This window comes from Diabrotica undecimpunctata, chromosome 6 (assembly GCF_040954645.1).
Source record: "Diabrotica undecimpunctata isolate CICGRU chromosome 6, icDiaUnde3, whole genome shotgun sequence".
NCBI classification, from domain to species: Eukaryota; Metazoa; Arthropoda; class Insecta; order Coleoptera; family Chrysomelidae; genus Diabrotica; species Diabrotica undecimpunctata.
Genome location: NC_092808.1, coordinates 9,886,344 through 9,907,159, shown reverse-complemented (window position 1 = coordinate 9,907,159; position 20,816 = coordinate 9,886,344). Strand labels below are relative to the sequence as shown.

The following is a 20,816-nucleotide window of genomic DNA, read 5'->3' as shown; positions in this document are numbered from 1 at the left end:
ATATCAGTCTTATACGTAAGTTAGTGGACTATCCACGGAATATATTTTGCATTTATTTATATAGTGTGTTGACAACGTTTAACCAACCAACGTTTTTTATTTGCAAATTAAATTTTTTAACCTCTTGTAAAATACTACGGAAAATAACAAAACTTCTTTCAAAAGCACACATCTTCTAGGAACTTTTAGTCATAAAATTAAAAGACAAATCGTCAACAAAAATATTTTAGATTACGTTCGAATCACCCAGTATTTTATTTTTTTGTACTACAAACTGGCAGTAAACAATTTTGCAAAAATGCCTTCTGATAGTAATAACCTATTTAAAAACATAATACCTATTGTGTTATAATTTTGCTCATATTTAGATATTTTATTTAAATAATAAAATAAATGTTTACTTAATTGTTAATTTATTTTTGTGAGTGTAGAAAACACTCTCTGTGGTGGATATTGTAATTAAAAACATTAAAAATCCGCCGAAGGGCTTCTATCACAACTCCTATCTATTTACAACAAGGGTGTAAAATCGACATCTGCAAGGGAATCCCTCTAATGATTATACGCGAACAGTAATTGCCTAAAAACCGTTACGAAAAATCGTCCGAAATCCGTTACGATCAACTGAACACCGTAGAACGTGATTTACCAATACGCAGAAAGTTTCGTTTCTCGACCAATAAGGGTAGGTCGGTCGCCCCACCTAGCGCACGCTTACTGCGTACCCGAGGCGGGGTGAAAACACTATTGGGGCTCAACGATGCAACACTACAAGAAGTTACCGTCGAGAAATGTGCTTCAGTAGGCCGTGACATTTCGCGAGGGATGCCTCGCGTGCCATACCATCATGATATGGAATTCGCTAACTTCAGAAATCATTATACGAGTCTGCAGAGGCTAGCGTTGGAGCCTCAATTTTTTCACCTTCAGCAACATTTTTTCAAGTTTACAGAACCGCTAGAACTTACCACTGCTATTCCTCTGGATCTTAGTGTCAAGAATCAACACAATCAATCTCCGATTACTCCTCCGTGCACTCCATCTCCTGGTAGCAAGAGAAGTCATCAATCTCCGACACCAGAACTACCGTTCAAGAAATCGAAAATAACTCCAACTTCAGCCAAAAAAGTTAAAGCTATACGGAAACTTAATTTTGAAGAAGACAACACTTCGCCGGTTTCAGGAACTATAATTCGAGAATTACGACCTGATGAGAATCTAGTGGTAAGAAAAGGCGACATAGATCCAGCATTTAACGTTGTTGAAATCACCGAAGAGGCCAAGGCCGAATTAGCTAAGATTGAAAATTTAATAGGAGATTATGTGTGTAGGCTGTGCAGAGAGTTGTACGAAGATGCTTTCGGATTGGCTCAGCACAGATGTTCTAGAATCGTTAATATCGAATACAGATGTCCTGAGTGTGATAAAGTTTTTAATTGTCCCGCAAATCTGGCTTCACATAGAAGGTGGCACAGGCCTCGGCAAACGAAGGACGCGAAACTGGAGGACCATGGAGAAGGAGAGTCGGGTAAGTTTTTGAATATAATATATCTTAACACGTATAAATTTATTAAACAACTTTGAACACTGTTCTTAAACAGTAAGTTATTGTTTTCCACTTTGAAAAAAATGTTTACTTATTTATAACCTATAATAAAACAAAAACAAACAAGAAATTAAAGATAATATGAAAAGAAAGGTTACAGCAGGCCAATTTAAACAAAAAACAAATTTATACAAAGCAAAAAACTTTTTTAAATTTTACATAGGACAATCAGTTAGAAAATTTTAAAATGAAAATTGCAGCATCTTTTACTACAAGAAACACACTCTTAATAGAACTTTGTTATTTAATTATTATAGCACTTTATTAGAAACTATGACTTAAACATAATGTAACTTAAATAATTTTTGTGGAAATTTAAAAAATATTATTTTTCAACTTTTACATTTTTATAATTTTTATAAATTAAATTTTTTTTATTTACTTCTTATTTATAATTACTGTCACATCAGCTTTTCTTGGTTATTGGCGACATGTTGGTTATTAGTTTACAATTTATGCAAAATATGAATTTATTTTAGACAATTTACATTATTGTTAATATGCGAGTTTTCGTCTACTGTTCTTAGCCAGAAAGTTTGCTATTCGATTTTTCTTGAATAAACTTTAACGAGTTTAATAAGTGTCTCACATTGAGAATAATTGTATTACATAATAGGTATCACAATACTGTTTTATTTTTTCTATTGAATAAGTTTAAGAATTTAATTATGCTTAAGTGACCTAAATGCAAGCTTGATTAAAACATTTTTTTCATCCACGCTTTTATAAAGGGTTTGATTTTTTTAATGCCACTGTATTTGAGTGTTTGTTACTGGATGCTTTTCTGGGACAAGAATCTGCATCTTATTATATTTGTTTTTCTAATATTAGCGTCTTAAAAAATTCAAAGATTCCATTTTAATTTTATTGGATAATTCTATCTGATGGAGCTATTATTCTTCAAAACATTCTACTAATGTATATGATTCATTTTCTACTGTTTGAGCTATTGATAATAAACTTTGGTGTACATTAAGTTTTTGATAGTAGATTTTGGAATCCTGTTGCATTTTCAAAGAAATCTACAAACTGTTGATGTATAAAGATTTGTATACTATACTATCATTAAATTGTTCTTTTACAGCAGTAGTTAACGAAACAAAATCGAGTTTGTTGTGTTGACATTTCACCATTTGATGTACTGAGCATTATTTTGATAGTTAAAGTTTTTTTTGTTGAAGGTTCTTTTAGTTTGTTGAAATTTTTTTCATTTTCATCAGTTGGAGCAAAAAAAAGAGTTGTGCTTTCAAAAGCATTGTTTTGTACTGGTCTTACTCGGTTTAGAGCTGTTCATCAATCCTAGCAGTTCTATGTTAATAAATAAATATTTATTTAACAATTGCATGTAGTTGATCTTAGTAGAATGAGTGGGGTTAAGTTTGGATGTGGATGATGGCGTGTTTTTTATTTCTTTGATCTATTGTGGTGGATTCGGTGTTGTTTTTTGGTTTGAATGAGAATATGACAGATACTGCTTGGAATATAAGCTGTTATATTTGGACTATTATTGGCCGTACATTCAGTTGTATTTTAATTTGTGCATTTTTAAAAAAGTAAATGTTGAATATAGTTTGTTATCTACTTAAAGCTGTTCATGTTATATTGTAATGTAATGGGATCTTGTTGGACATAATTTAATAACATCAAGCTTTTCGCTTGAACTATTTAATCTTCTTCTTATTTCATCTTCCTCTTTATAAGCAATTCTGCTTGTTCATTGGCGGATTGTGGCTGTGACGGGTCTTGTTTCTGAGGCATGTCATTATTGATCTTACAATGGCTTTATAAATTCTTGACTTCATCTCAGTGTTAATGTGTTTGTTTCGCCATATAGTGTTATTAAGACATCCTGTCAGTCTATTTGCTTTTTGTACTTGCTCTCTCACTTCTTTGTTCAGGTCTCCATAGCTAGACAATGTAATTCCCAGGTATTTTATTTCCATTACTTGTTCAATACTGATCCTGTATCCTCTTTCTTTGTTAAGGCTTTTGATGATTTCTTCCATGATCAAATTGAGCATGGGGCTCAATGAGTCTTGTCTTCTTCCGCTGCCTATTTCTATAGGTTCTGTAAGTTGTCCATCTATTCTAACTTCCATTTTGTTGTTTTGGTAGATGTTTTCGAAAGTTTTTATTATATTCAGGGGAGCTTCTCCATTATACAGAAGATGGATTAAATCTTTGAGTCTTACTCTGTCAAACGCTTTCTTTAGGTCAATCAGACACAGAAATGCTGGTCTACTATACTCTAGTGATTCTCAATAATTTCCTTTATAACAAATATTGCACCTATACATGATCTTCCACTACTAAAACCCTGTTGTCTATATGCTAAACTTATCCTCTGATTTGTTAGCACTTGTAAAATTTTAGTTGTAAGTTTTAGCGTAGTATTTAATAAGTTTATACCGCTGTAGTTTTCTGGTTGTTTTTTATCTCCTTTTTTGAATAGTAGAATTAGTTCGCTCGTTCTCCATTCTTCTGCTATTTTATTAATTATATATTAATTATTATGTTTTATAATTTTATTAATTAATGTTGTTAATTGTGCTGTCACTGCTGCTTCATAATATTTCAGTAATTCGTTTGGTATCCCGTCTTTTCCTGTTGCTCTTCTGTTCTTCAGGTTCAAGTATTTTCCGAACTTCTTGTACATTTATATTAAGTTCTTCATTTGTTGTAATTTCTGGTGTTTCTAGCGTTTGTTCTTACTCTGCAAAGAACTTTTTTAGTTAGTCAATCCACGTATCATTTTCTGTAATACGAAAAGGAAAAAAGCAACAACTTTATTGTTTACTTTAATTTTTTCATTGGACTTTTATATGAAGTTATCTACACATTCCTTGGTTGATAGAAATACTCATATTCGGTTATTTGTAATACTGGACGAGAAAATAATGTTAAACAGATTAATAATGGGGCATATAGCTTCTAGTTATGATCGCTAGTAAAAATCATACATCGCCACAATAATTAATAATATAATCAATTAACAGCCTTTACACAAGTTTGCAGCTACGTTTTTCTATATATCAATTAAAACGATTAGTCCGATTATTTATAGGACAGACAAGCTTTTCAAAATATACCTTGGATAACCTTCTTCCTCTTTTAGTTACAGCGGTTTACAATTATTCGTGTAAAAACAATAATAAAGTCATAAAAAATGCCTCCATAAAATTTAAAAACATTAGCAGCAACAGGTGTGGTTGCGATTAGGGGTGAACGAGCAAATAGGAGCCTACTTAGGAAACATTTCAATAATTTCAATAAACTTTTTATTAAAAATTAAATCCTTACTTATGCAACTATCGGTAATTTACAGTATCAACGTTACATTATGAGTCAGTTGGCTACAAATAAACTTTTTTCAAAAAAAAATAATAGCTTCCATTACCCGACTTTGCTGATAATGAAAGCCTGTAAATTTATATGTGTAATGAACGCTATTTATACTTAAAACTTTTGAAAAACTCAAATAAAATTTTTTATAAGTCACTCTGATATCTCACTGATTCATATAAACATTCATATAAACAAAACCGGTCTGTTAGACCCATAACACTTCTTATGAGCCCATTTACCGCAACATCTGCAACGGTTCCACATTTCTTTATTTTTTTCTGCATCACAGCAAATAGCTTTCGTCTCATCTTCAGAATATTCTGATTCATCTTCGCAAAGATTCCCAACGTCCTCTTCTTCAGACGCATCAGTTTCATTTTCAAAAAGTTTCTTTTTTACTCTTTTCACTTTTTTATTGGTTGTCCTTTGGTTTTATTTTTCTGGGTTACATTTTCTTTCTTTGTTGCTAGTTTCTACCTTCGTCTTCGGATTGATTATAGTTTTACATTCATTTTTTCTTCAAACGTTTCTTTTTTTCTCTTCAAACACTGTTTAGGCGTGCCAGATAAGATTACTGAGTGTTGTTTTTGTCGCGAAGTCTTGTTATTGTTTGATATATTAGGTAGTGGACTTAACAGTTGATAGAACTTTTGGCAGTTATGGGACAAGTTGTTGATGCTTCCTCTTGCGAATCATTTAGTATAGATATACTTGCATCGTGGATAATATGAGGTAACGGCTCTTGCGAAATATTTGCTGTGGATTAGAACGTGATAGCAGAGTTCACAGTACTTGAGTCTTGTTGTAAATCACTTGATGCAGAAACATTCATTGCAGGGTTCATAACAGCACGTGTCTGCTCTTGTTCAATATTTTTCGTTGGGGTAGATTGGATCAGTATGAAGATAAGATGGAAGTGTGTCAGAGTCACCAGTATCACGAGATATAGATGGAAATGAGTAAAAGTTACCAGTAGCTAGCTGTTGAGATTGAGCAACAGCAGCCAAACTTGCTCGTTCATCAACTAAGATCTAATCTTTATCAACCTAACAAAATTTTCTTCTAAAATTAGAGCAGAGTTTATGGGAAAAATTCTTGTGGTCTTAAAGCCAGAGATTCTTTTGTCTAAGCTAGCTACTCTGGAATAAGCTTTGTTGAATAGTACTGCAATCTCTTATGTACCTAGGCCTTCTTAAGCGGCCAAAAAAGACACATTCAGATGCTGTAAGCGATGTAATGAATGTGGTGAAAGGGAAAGCATTATGACATTATTTACTTTAGCCACTTCCCAAGCTTTTTAAGTACTGGTTATTGTGGTTGCCCATATTCAAGAGAACAGGTTGTTCAGCACTAGATTTGGAGTGCTTAATGAAATGTCGCAACGATTTAATGCTTTCATTTGTCCAACCATTATAAGAACATGTATAAACAGCTCCTGGTGGACCATTTTTTACTAACTGCAGCAAGTGACGTTCTCAAATATAAAGAGGCAGGATTAAGGATCCTGACTAACTCATAGCACAGATAACCGTGACGTTCTTATCTCTTTCCATGATGTTACTGCTCCCACTCGTTTTTGTCCTTAGGCGCTATAATTTTTTCTGTTTCCTGAACTCGTTCCGCCAGTCTCATCTATAATCTCGTCTTATCCTGAGACAGCTCAAAATGATGTTTGATCATGACACTATCCCGATTGTTAAAGAATCGATCCACTTCAAGGAAGTATTTTATTAAAGCTTGTCGCTTCTGGCTTTCTAATATTAAATCAGACTATCGTTTGAAAAAGCCAGTTAAAACATCTTTGCCGCAGAGCTCTTGGCTTCGTTAGATCGATCTGAGACGCCAAAATTTTTAACCATGGCGTAACATGTCTTACAAAACTAAACCCTCGTCAGTCCGTAAAATTTATTTGACATTTTATGAAGATGATTAGCCAGTACGGCTTCTTGTTCGTCAATAAACACTGAAGGCCTTCCTAGTTTTGAATGACATTTGTACCTATCATTATTGGACTTTGCTAATCTAAACCTGTTTTTCAAAGTACTGTAGGGTATTCCAGTCTCTTTTGATACTTTGTATACAGATCTACCGCCAAGCTGAAGTATTTTAAATGCATTTTCCAGGGATTCTACAGTCCAAGGTGCTTTCGTAGTGGTTCGTGCAGTTTTTCTTGGCATTTTGGTATCTGAAATAAATATTATAAAATATATTAAAATGCAATGGAGTAATGAGAGCTACAAGAGGTAATTAGCGGTTAATAAGCTCTGATTATCCGAATACTAGCACCTTGAAATTTAATAGAATTATATTATGAATATATCTTCTAATGAAATTATATGCACAGATACTCAAATTTGATAATATTAGCAGTGAAATAAAATAGGTTTGATTGTAACACACTAACTTCACACTTATCGGATCTTACATTGGTCAAACTGGTAGAAATTTTAATAAACGAACAGCAGATCATAAAAGGGCTTTCAATGATAGAAAAACAGATTCTACATACGCACTTCACCTTCTAGATCATAATCATTCTTTTAATGACGAATTTCAAATTCTTCAAATTCGAATGCCCTACTTGAGACAAACAGTTCTCCCCTCCTCAACCTATTCAGTTAAAGACTATAAAGTGTAAACACATACCAAAAATAGATCACTTGAGAAAGGCACTCTGCCAAAACAGCTGTAGTGATAAGATATTATAATAAATTTTGTGGAAGTTTTGAAAACAAAGTTTTCATTGTTGTATTGTTATTATTTATATATATTTGAAAACATGCTTTTCTTCTTGTTGCAAAAGTAACTTATGGACTGATTGGCGTTACCATTAGTTTTCCAATGTTCAAGCTAGATTTGTATTAGGTGTAGATAATTCTGTAGATTTTTGGCTGCTCTTTCTGGATCATAAGTTAAAGTTGCTGCAGCATCAGCAAATATAGCCATAAGGATACCATTATTAATAGGTATGTCAGCTAAGATAAATATAGGGTTACTACTACAACTTTAACTTGAAATATCGTTCGCTAATCTAGAATTTAAGTATGAGGTATATTTGGTGAGGCGTATGTGATTTAAATTTATATGAGACCATTGTACTAGATTTTGTTAAACACTTGTTTGACAAAAAGCAGAATCCTATACTTTCTTCTCTTACAAGCAGCTGTTTATTATGTTTGTAATTTGATGGCATTTTTGCATTGCCAAGTGGCATACGTTCATCGACTTTAATAACAAGATCTTGAATTCTACTAAGTAATAATTTTATATTCATAATTCATGAAATGAATTATAATAAAACAAAAATTATGACCAACCAACCAGAGGAATTAATAATTACAATTGCACAAACAACTATAGAACAAGTAAAAGAATATGTATATTTGGGACAACTAGTTAAATTAAATAAAGAAAATCAGACCGGAGAAATAAAGAAAAGGATACGGTTGGCTTGGGTCTCCTTCGGAAAACTTTCCTATATACTAAAAAATAGAAAATACCCCCGATATTTAAGAACAAGAGTCTTTAACCAATGTATACCTCCTGTTCTCACCTACGGTTCTCAAACTTGGACGTTTACAAAGGAAAACATGAAAAAAATAGCAAAGACCCAAAGAGCCATGGAAAGACAAATGCTGAACATCAGGCTATCAAACAAGAAAAGAAATAATTGGATCCGCAACAAAACAAAAGTGACCTATGTATTAACGCAGATAGCAAAACTTAAGTGTAAGTTCGCTGGACATACCATAAGACACAAAGACGACAGATGAAATAAGATGATTATACACTGGAGACCATATAGATACAAACGAAAAAGAGGAAGGCCACAAATGAGATGGTCAGATGACTTGAAGAAACACGCAGGCCCGAAATGGATACAAACTGCCTCCAATAGAGAGACGTGAAAGAAGGAAGAGGAGGCCTATGTCCAAAATTGGACAGCAAGGGCTGTATAGATAGATAGATAGAATAATTTTGTATTACTTGGGGATCAAGTTAAATTTTCATAAACTGAGTAAATTTCTCCTTACTCTACACTTTTTGTTGAGTAATATTTTTGCTTCTTTAAAGGAAGCAAAAGTAGCAGTAGCAAAAATTAAAGCAGAACCGTATACAATATACAATTAACTATATACCAGGGAGGGAAAAACAAAGATATATAAAATGGCCAAACATAGTGGAAAGAAGGTAAAATATTTTAATCAAATTATATGTATCCGATATGAAATAGTTCACGAAGAGAATCACAAAAAAAATGGAAAAAGTGCTTTAACAGTTTACTAAATTAAAAATTTGACAGAAAACCGGTTGAGTTAACGGACACAGTAACGACAATGATGACCAAAATAACAAACGAAGAAGTGGCTTAAGCATTTAAAAAAAAAAGAATAGAAAAGCAGTTGGACCAGACGATACTCCTGGGAAAGTATAAACAGCTTTAGGAGAGACAGAAACAGATTTGTTTAATACAATAATGGAAGTGGGACCAACGCCAGACGAATGGAGAAGCAATATATAATACCTATTTACAAAAACAAGGGTGATGACAAGAGATACCTGTTTACAACAATAGGAACAAATTATGGGCCATAAAACTATCTAGTTATACCACAAAAATATGGAAGAGACTAATTGATAAACGAATACGTGAAAAAACCATAACATGCAATGATCAGTTTGGTTTAATGCAATGCAGATCAACAACTAATTTTCAATCTAAGGTGTCTGATAAAGAATACAGGAATAAAAAATAAACCCTCATATGGTAATCATTGATCTTGAGAAAGCATATGAGTACAAAGCTTGTTTCTGTACATTTTTTATATCTTAATTTTGTAGTCTGATCAACTAGAGATTTTATGTATCTGTAAGTAATCAATTCAAGATATGCACATTCAATATGCACAAAGAAATAGAAATAGAAAAAAATTGGAAGAGCGAGATAATAAGGGACTATTTACCTGGAAAAATTTTTTATTCTTTATCGCGTGTATAGACAATATTGAAATATTTGGCGGATGAGCGAGGTATACAATTTGTGATGGTTTAATAAATTTTATTTTTTATGTTTTTATCGTGATGTTTGTAGAAAACAAAACTGATCGAAAACTTTTAAAACTAGTATTTTCTACAATAATTAACACGACCTATGAAATTACTATTTACGTATAATTTTTTATGCATAATCATTCGTAGAATATAATTTTTAACCAGTCATATATATTGTTACGAACATACTTTTGGCATGGCCCAGGTAACGGTTGCATTGCATCTCTAATACTCTCGAAAGTTCGCGGCGTATCGAGTGCGAGAGAGAATAACCGGTCACGTAGGTGAATTAGAGGTGGGACAACGCCAGAATATTCTCGATACAGTAACTGTAGTATATATAGGTAACAGTGTTAGAAGTAGAGTTAGTTGATAAGAGAGTACCGAACTGTAAAGTTATAAATAAATATATGTATATAAATTCGAACCGCTCGTTTTATTTAAAAACGCTACAGTGGTGTTACGGTGTGAGATTTGCAAATAAATTCAGCAGTGATTTTTGAAAAAAAACTTTTGAACTTTTGAAAAGTATTATTCGTCGGGAACATCCGCGTAGTTCGGTTGTGATCTTCGTATAAAAGAACATTTAAAAAGTACGTGTGTACCTGACCAAAGATGCTGCTAGTAGAACTTTCAGTAAAACAGTTGCGTGAGCAGTTAGAAGAACGCGATGAAGACTGCAGTGGGTCCAAGAAGATACTCCAAGAACGACTGAAGACTGTGCTTAACAAGAATGGAGAAGACCCAGAGACATTTCAGTTTCAATCAGCAGAAGAAGCAGTTTTAACGAAAATAATTGATGGAAAATTTGAGAATGTCTCGCAAATGATTGAAGAGAGTTCTAGAAAGAATGATGAGAATGTTTCCAAAAGATTCGACGAGACTTCACAAATTATTAAAGAAGTAGCTAGACAAAACGACGAGAAATTCGAAAATATGTCTAGAAGATTCGACGAAGTATGTAATGAAAACAATGAGAAATTTGAAGAAGTCTCAAGAACATTTGATAAAGTAGAAGAGAAGATCAAACAATTAGAGAGCATGATAACCAATACAAAAGTGCTACCACCAGTTAATGCAGTAGCCTTAGATCCGGTAGTGAAAGAAGAATTACCTAGAGACGAAATGACACATAATATGAGATTCAAATTGCCACCATTTGATGGAAAGTCTTCTTGGTCCATATACCTTAGACAATTTGAAGCTATTGCGACAGCCAATCATTGGACAGAACAAGAAAAAGCTGTTTCCTTGACTGCTGCTTTACGAGGTGATGCTGCGGATATCCTAAGATCAATTCCTAAGGGTCAAGAAAAATGTTACCAGACCTTGTTCACTCGACTAGACAAACGTTACGGAGATGCCCATCTACAACCAGTGTACAAAGTACAAATAAGAAGTAGAATCCAACGAGCAAGTGAGAGTTTGCAAGAGTTTGAAGCAGATGTTGCTCGTATAGTGCGGTTGGCTTATCCGGAGGTACCAGACAACATTTTGGAAGAAATTGCTGTAGATGCCTTCGTCAATGGGTTAAGAGACATTGAACTACAGAAAGCTTTACGACTAGCAAGACCGAAAGTTTTAGATGAAGCGCTCGCTATTGCCTTAGAACATGAAACAGCTAGTCAAGCTTCACGGAGCTATCGAGTACGAACCTCTGAAGAGAGCGACGAACAAAACGAGAAACGTCTGGAGGAAATCGTACGGAAAGTAGTTCGTGACATGATGCCGAAGAGACGTGAACCCAGATGTTGGAATGGTAACGACGTAGGTGACATTCGTCGTAAATTGCAAGAAAATAATACAGCAGTCAGAAAACTAGAACGGGTCGACAACAAGGGGCAACTGCCGACCTCGAGAAACACAGCCCCCATAGTAACTGTCAACATTACGTCCTCAGGTGGAATTCATAGCTTGTACATAGAGGGTCGTATCAATAATAAAAGTAGATCGTTTTTGGTAGATACAGGTGCAACGAGAACTATTGCACGGCCAGAAGTAGTACGAGGCCATCTTAAATTATTGCCTGCAACAGTAAAGCTTAGAACAGCAACTGGTGAGATAATTAATACATATGGCGAGGCTAATATGTCAGTATCCATTGGCCAGACCACAGTGCAACATACAGTATTAATTGCAGAGATCTCCGATGATTTCATATTGGGGATGGATTTACTAAGGAAAGTTGGGGCTGTATTGAATGTCAAAGATGGAGTTCTCGAGATCAGTGGTGAAGAGTTGCCGTTTCATGAAGACCAAGAAGATGTTATCAGCTTAATAACTACTTGTGACGTAACAATACCCGGTAATAGTGAGAAAATTTTAATGACCAGACCTGATGGTTACTGCCGAGAGGGAAGTTTAAGGATGGTCGAAGATGTGAATAATGCCGAGTTCCTAACGGCAAAAGCTTTGGTGAGAATTCGAGATTTCGTTCCTGTAAGAGTTATGAATTTAAAGGGAACTGCTATTAAGTTAAGTAAAAGAACTTTGATTGGACAGTGTGTTCCCGTGGCTTCGATTTGTTCCATGAATACTAATGAGAAACCGTCGAAATCTAAGTATCCAAAGGAGCTTGTCGAGACGATGATTAAAACGTGCCAAGATCTTGATGATGAACGAACTAAAAAAGTGAAGTCTATGCTGATAGAATTTCAAGATGTTTTTGCCATGGATAAGAAGGATAATGGCAAAACAAGCATAGTAAAGCATAAAATTAATACCGGAGACGCTCAGCCAATCAGACAACAACCTAGACGACTTCCATTTTCGAAAAGAGATGAAGCCGAAGACATCATCAAAGATATGAACAAACAAGGGGTAATTGAACCATCAAACAGTCCATGGACATCACCAGTAGTCCTAGTAAAGAAGAAAGATGGTTCAACACGTTTTTGTATTGACTACCGACAGCTCAATGCAGTAACTAAAAAAGATAGTTATCCTTTGCCCAGAATAGACGATACTTTGGATACACTTTCTGGTTCTCGTTGGTTCTCCACACTCGATCTGAAAAGTGGATATTGGCAAGTAGACATGGAGCCAGCTGATCGTGAAAAAACCGCATTCTCGATAGGATCAGGGCTTTGGCAGTTCACAGTTATGCCCTTTGGTTTATGTAATGCCCCGGCCACATTTGAAAGATTAATGGATGCAGTTTTAAGAGGTCTAACATGGAAAACATGCCTGGTTTATTTGGATGATGTAATTGTAGTTGGAAGATCCTTCGATGAACATGCCAATAATCTAACAGAAGTCTTTCAACGATTGCGGGCAGCGAATCTGAAGTTGAGTCCGAAGAAATGTCACTTGTTTCGACGAGAAGTGAAGTACTTGGGACATATTGTAGCAAGTAATGGTGTAACAGCTGATCCTGAAAAACTTGCAGCGATTAAGGATTGGCCAGTACCAAGAGATAAACACGAAATTAGAAGTTTTCTTGGCCTATGTACATATTACCGTCGTTTTGTCAAAGGATTTGCCAATATCTCCAAGCCATTAACAAAGTTGACAGAAGAAGGCAAAGAATATACATGGAGCGAAGAGTGTCAAAGAGCTTTTGAACACTTACAAATGGCTCTGATCAGCGCACCGATTTTAAGCTACCCTAGACAGGCAGGAAAATTTGTGTTGGACACCGATGCAAGCAACAGTGCAATAGGAGCTGTTCTTTCCCAAATCCAAGATGGACAGGAGAAAGTCATCGCTTACTTTAGCAAAGTCTTGTCAAAACCAGAAAGAAACTATTGCGTTACCAGAAGAGAATTGCTAGGCGTAGTGAAGGCTTGTGAGCATTTCCATAAATACTTGTATGGCAGAAAGTTTCTTCTTCGCACGGATCACGCTGCTCTAAAATGGCTCCTACAATTTCGTAATCCAGAGGGCCAGATGGCAAGATGGTTAGAACGATTACAAGAATATGATTACGAGATCGAACACAGGGCTGGCAGAGTTCATTCAAATGCTGATGCCCTTTCGAGACGGCCGTGCAGTGCAAATTGTAATCACTGTCTTAAATTAGAAGAACGACTTTGCCCCGTGAGACGAACCACCGTCATTAATGAGCAATGGCAGCCTCAACAGCTACAAGACGCTCAAGCAGATGATCCATGTATAAAAAGAGTATTGGATTGGATGCGTCGAAGTGAGAGACCTTCTTGGCAAGACATTAGTGCATGTAGTCCAGAAGTCAAGTGTTACTGGAGCCAATGGAATTGCCTAGTGCTGAAAGATGATCTTCTGTATAGAACCTTTGAGAACGATGATGGTACAGAAACTAAGCTTCAGTTGATTGTACCTAAAAGTAAAGTGTCAGAAGTATTGCGTCAGTTGCATGACGGTGCATCAGGTGGACACTTTGGTATCACGAAGACTCTGCAAAAGGTTCGAGAACGGTTCTATTGGGTGAACTGTAAAGATGATGTAAGAAGATGGTGCCGGAAATGTGAACTGTGTGCAACCAGTAATGGTCCAGCTGGTAAAAAGAGGGCACCCATGAGACAGTACAATGTTGGTAGTCCTATGGAAAGAGTAGCAATCGACATTGCAGGTCCACTTCCAGAGACAAATGATGGAAATAAATATATCCTGGTAGCCATGGATTATTTTACGAAATGGACTGAGGCCTATGCGATACCAAATCAAGAAGCTGCTACCGTTGCAGAGGTACTTGTTAAAGAATTCTTTAGCCGATTTGGTGTTCCTTTGGAGATCCACTCCGACCAAGGGCGAAATTTCGAGTCAACCCTTTTCCAAAACGTTTGTAAATTGATTGGTGTCAATAAGACCAGAACGACACCCCTGCATCCTCAATCAGATGGAATGGTCGAGAGAATGAACCGAACAATGGGTAAACACCTGTCCAAAGTTGTATCAGAACATCAAAGAGATTGGGACCAGCACATTCATTTATTCCTAATGGCCTACCGCTCGGCCGTGAATGAAACTACAGGCCAGACTCCAACCTGCCTGATGTTAGGTCGTGAAGTTCGTTTACCCTGCGACCTAGAGTTTGGCTGCAGACCTTCCGAAGAACATGTTGCAAGCGAAGATTATGTCGACCGCCTGAAGTTAAGAATGAACAACATTCATGAACTTGCCCGACAATACATCCAGATAGCCAGTGACAGAATGAAAGATCAATATGATTCTCGATGTAAGAGTGAAAGCTATGAAGTAGGCGATCTTGTTTGGCTTTATAATCCACAACGTCGTCGAGGCTTGTCTCCCAAACTGCAAAGACAATGGGAAGGTCCATATGAAATTAAAAAGAAAATAAATGACGTAATATACCGAATTAAGAAGTTGCCGAAAGGTAAACCAAAAGTAGTTCACATAAATCGTCTTGCACCATATGCTGGCTCAAATGAAACAGAAGAAGCACGAACCCTTCAACATGAGATCAAAGATGACCGGCGACCAAGCTTTAATGAATTTATGTCAAATTACGCAGAGAGAAAGAGTGCTAGATTCGGCGTGACCACAGAAGTTCAGCAGGATCTTTTTAGTGTTCCGCATAACGTCTCTCTAGCCCACTGTGTTGCCCAAGATCTTGAGATGACTAAAGGAATCTCATCCGTATTTTATAAGAAATTCGGTCGTTTGGACGAGTTAAAAAACCAGCAGCCTAAAGTTGGAAGAGTACTGAGATTAGAAGATGGTTCCCGATCTTTGCTGTATATGGTGACCAGGAAGTCTTATACAGACAGGGCAAGCTACGAGGATATATGGCGTGCTCTAACTAATTTGAAGAAAATTGTGTGCAATTACGACATCAAGAATTTGGCCTTACCCAAGTTAGGCCATGCACTAGATAATCTGGACTGGAAGATTGTCAGAAGCATGCTTGAAGTGATCTTCCGAGACACCGGCGTACGAATTACTGTGTGTTGCATTAACCCGATGGGATCGTATCCTTCAAAGTCAGTAGACTGTTATTTCTTTCTAAAGGGTTCATGCAGAGCTGGAGAGTCCTGCAGATTCCGCCATGCTGTGCCTACCGGAGTTGCTGATCGGGACGATCAGATTTAAGAGGGGAGCAGTGTTACGAACATACTTTTGGCATGGCCCAGGTAACGGTTGCATTGCATCTCTAATACTCTCGAAAGTTCGCGGCGTATCGAGTGCGAGAGAGAATAACCGGTCACGTAGGTGAATTAGAGGTGGGACAACGCCAGAATATTCTCGATACAGTAACTGTAGTATATATAGGTAACAGTGTTAGAAGTAGAGTTAGTTGATAAGAGAGTACCGAACTGTAAAGTTATAAATAAATATATGTATATAAATTCGAACCGCTCGTTTTATTTAAAAACGCTACAATATGTATCTTTTTATTTTTACTGATAATAATAAATTTTTAAAAAATAAAAGTTGAAATTGTGAATTGTTCCGTAGCAATTTTAGGATATTTAGGACATATTTATGTATTTAAAATACAGATATTCTGTTTGTCTTTTAACTTAATCTCAAATATAAAGGTCTGGATACTCTATCGCAATAAAACACTCAAAACTTTTGTTTTCATAACTTCCACAAAATTTATTATAATTTATTATCACTATAGCTGTTTTGACAGAGTGCTTTTCTCAAGTAATCTACTTTTGGTATTTATTTACACTTTATAGTCTTCAACTGAATAAGTTGAGGAAGGGAGAACTGTTTGTCTCAAGTTGGTCATTAAGAATTATGTCTGTATTTTTTAATTTGTTGATTTCCATAGATTCTATTAAAGATAGCTTAAGGCCTTTATTTTGAATGTGAAGAATTTAAAATTGGTCATTAAAAGAATGATTATGATATAGAAGGTGAATTTCGTACGTTGAATCTGTTTTTCTAGTATTGAAAACCCTTTTGTGTTCTGCTATCCGTTTGTTAAAAGTTCTACCAGTTTGTCCGATGTAAGCTTATGGCAGTCGCCACATTTAAGTTTGTATAAACCACTGTGTAAATGCTTTTTATTTTGGGTCTTGTTATTTTTAATATATTTGCCCAAGTTGTTATTTTTTCTAAAAGCTAGTGTTATTCGTTTCTTTTTTATGTGTTTGGCTATTTTTGCTAATATCTTGTCTGTATACATAATCAAGCTGAAGGTACTACTGAAGATAATTATATCATTATTCATGATCTATATCTGTAGCTATTAATAATAATCTGGTTGAGAGACAGTATAATAGTGTTACGATAGTTCCGTAAAACTTTTTCTATATTTAATCAATCTTACGGAACTGTCGTAAAGTGTTTAAGATTTATTCCATACAGAAAAAGTCCTTTGACGAAACCGAAAAAGTAAAAAAGATCTAGAACGTTTGAGATATCATCGAAAAATCCTGAAATGTGTAGTAATAATTAAGTATCTATTGCAATATTAATATAAATAATAAGAAATTACTGATAGTTAATGTTGATACATATTTTATACAATTGTCAATATATCAAGATAATTTACCTGACTTTATCGAATTTCTTCTAAGATATGATGGACTTGTACAAACTTATCACTTTATAGCCGCCATAAAATTAGTAGATCCTCCGAGATATAGCAAACTGTTCACCGGCATCCTTTGGAAACCCTTAAACTGATCACCGCATATAGGCAAACTCATCACCAGTACTTTTGCACCAAGACGGTGGTTTCTAATGCGTAAGATTGCGTGTTAGAATACCTTTTACACTTCTAGCTTATGTAGTAAAATATTGTTCCGAAAATATTTTAAGCACAATGCCTTAAAAATATATTTATTGATATATTTATTTATATCGCGTGAGTGGCCTATAAGAGAGGTAATCAATGAGCAATTCATCCATGTTGAAGGAAGAATGGCAAATAAAGACAAAGTTTTCTTTTTGCATAGTTTTAGTAAGCAATCAATAGAATTTAGTCAAATTACGATATACCAGCCAATACATTGCATCTGCATTTAATAGATCCGGACTTGGATTATTCTTTTAAATTATTTAATCTTAGCGGTTTGCAAGCATTTTATGGTCTTTACCTTCACAAGATGCAAGTAGGACAGTTATTCCTTTGCAAATAAAATAGAATAGAAATATGCCTTTATTGTCACTGAAAATTGTACAATTTTATTGACAAAGCTTAAAAAAAGAAAAATAATAACAATTTAAAATATAGTAAAATTACACAAATCATCAATATCACAAAATAAAAGATAATAAAATACATAATCCATTGCAAAATTTAAATAAATTGCAAATTGCATAATAAAACCTTACGAAATAATAAGCAAAAAGAAAAATTTTTCTTTTTGCTTATGAAAAATAGAGTACCCGATAGTGAACCTTGTGGTACTCCATATTCAATACCTTTGTGACTAGAGTCAGTATCATTTGATCTAACTAGTTGTTTCCTATTTGCCAATCAAAAGCTTTGGCATAGTCACAAAAAACAGTAGCACTGTAAAGATTATTGTTTAGTGCATGATAGACCTCATGTAGTACAGAAAATATAGCATCACTGGTACATTTATTAGATAAAAAACCGAACTGACTTTGTGATAAAATGTTATGTTCAACGAGAAAGGACATAAGGGCTTTTATAAGTATCTCAATAATTTTGGATAGGACCGGTAGTAAGGCAATAGGTGTATAGTTGCAGACATTCGATTTTTCACCACCCTTATGAAGAGAAATAATAATGGCTGTCTTTAGGCACTCTGGAAATATACCCTTTTTAAATAAATCATTAATTAGTGAGATTAGGACTTCCAACACATTCTTTCAACACATTCATGGATAGTCCATCAGTACCACAGGAAGATTTGCTTTTGATACTACTGATTGTTTGGATCAGTTCAAATTTATCAATGGGTCTTATAAAAAATTAATTCGTGACCTTTTTTGATTTGGGTGATAGGAAATAGGATCTTGTTGTGGCAAAATAGCAAAAATAGGCAAAATTATTGTTATATTTTTGCTTACATAACGAAGTATTCATTTAGATTTTTAGGGTTTGAAAGAGAAAATGTTTGAGCTGTGTTAGTTTTATTTCGAAGGTCGTTTATTATGGACCAAGTTTCTCTAGGAACATTTTTAGAGCTTTCCAGTCGATTTTGATAGTAGGTTTTTTTAGCTGCTTTGATAAGTTTTAGATAGGTTCCTCTGTACTTGAAGATATTCAGTGACAAAAACTACTACTGGTAGTAAATTTCATGATGTATAGTAGTGAACGCATATTCTTGACTGATAAGCCTTTGTTAGTCCGGGTTTTGTGATGTTTTGACTTAATTGTAATTAAAGAAAATGCCTTATTGAAAATACAAACAAGTCTATCTAAAAAGTCACTGAAATTATAGTCCACCTCCACAGAGGGAAAGTGCCATCCAGAAGTCAAGCACAAAATCTCTTCGGGTCTATTTTAAAATAACTGATTATATTGCGATGATGAGTTTGTACTATCCACGAGTGTATTTATGCTAATTGGCGATGAGTTTATGTGTACCCGATATAATAATGCGTACATTAAAGTAAATAGGAAAAAATCCATAAAATTTTATCATTGTATTATTTAGTATACTGTATATATTAGGTCTTTTATACTCTCATGCTTTTTAATGCACTTGTTTTACCTACTGTATGATTTTCAGTCATCCAAGGGTTTTGTTTTAATGGGGTATTTTTGTTAAAACTCAATAACTTTCGTTATTTTATCTATATTTTCATATTAAAACTCTTATACACTAGATCTAGTTTATAGTAAGTTACTAAATTGCTCTTTGTACTAACTTACCATTACAATTTTTCTCGTTTTTTTTTATAAAAAAATCTGTGTTTCCCTTTTATTATATGGCAATTTCCATAATCTCAACAAACATTTCGAATTTTAGGAACTTCAAAGTACTAAGTACCTAAAATGCGTTAAATTATTTAAATTTAGTTGTTGTATGTGTAAATATTCAAGATTAACGATTTTTTAAAACCACATTTTAAAAAATGCTCCAAATTTTAAACCTACTAATTAATTTAAAAATGATAACTACAAAATTCACTTTGTGTTTTTTATATTTATCATATCACCTATGTACGAATTAATGTAGATTTTATTTTTAGAATCAGACGAACAATTCCAATGCTCCGAATGCGGCAAGCGCTTCCGCAGAATCGCTTACCTAAAAAAGCATCAGTCGATGCACCAGCTTGAATGACACCGGCTTGTCCCTGTAATCAGACCCATCCCTAGGATGCCGCCCCGCCTCTGGCGGCCACCGCCTTTGCCGCCTCCGGGGCCGATCTGTAGCAATCCCGAGACGTCTGTCGTTTCGTCTTCCTTCGACACCGTCTCCGGTGTCGAGAGGTATCTGCAAAACGTCACGTGGATCAACAATTTCTGACACCAAACCAGGGCCAACAATGTATATATGTTTCTATAGTTTGGTAGGTATTTGATTTGATTTTAATGGAGTTATTTGTGAACTTTGCGATATTTAAACGAGTATAAATCTAAATTTACACAAGATTTTTTCTTTCAATATACAATAAAAATTTAAATACTAATTACTATTAAATACTAGAACTTGGACTAGAGAGGTCTTTAATGTCGGTTTTATTACATATGTAGATTGATTGCTTTCTAAAATGTATAATGTCCAATATAAACTTTTTATTATTATTTATTCTCTTTGCAAAGTCTCTATATTTTCAGAATAATTTTAAATGATTTCAAACATTTTATTTTAAAATCTCCTGAGCCTTTAGATTATGGACCAGTTTTATCCGTATAAACATACAGATATTCTAAAACATTTTCGAATACAAAATCGAAACTCAAAACACAAATTAGCATACTTGCTTGCAGAAC

The 20,816-nt window shown here is 34.6% G+C and overlaps 1 protein-coding gene across 1 annotated transcript; it reads left to right on the top strand.

The window, feature by feature from the left end:
- The first annotated feature begins 825 nt into the window (after positions 1–825).
- On the top strand, positions 826–20,539 carry LOC140443107 (insulinoma-associated protein 1-like). The gene is made up of 2 exons (XM_072534188.1): positions 826–1,528; positions 20,069–20,539. The coding sequence occupies exons 1-2, from the start codon at positions 826–828 to the stop codon at positions 20,161–20,163; spliced, it is 798 nt and encodes a 265-aa protein (XP_072390289.1). The 3' UTR covers positions 20,164–20,539.
- The last annotated feature ends 277 nt before the right edge of the window (positions 20,540–20,816 follow it).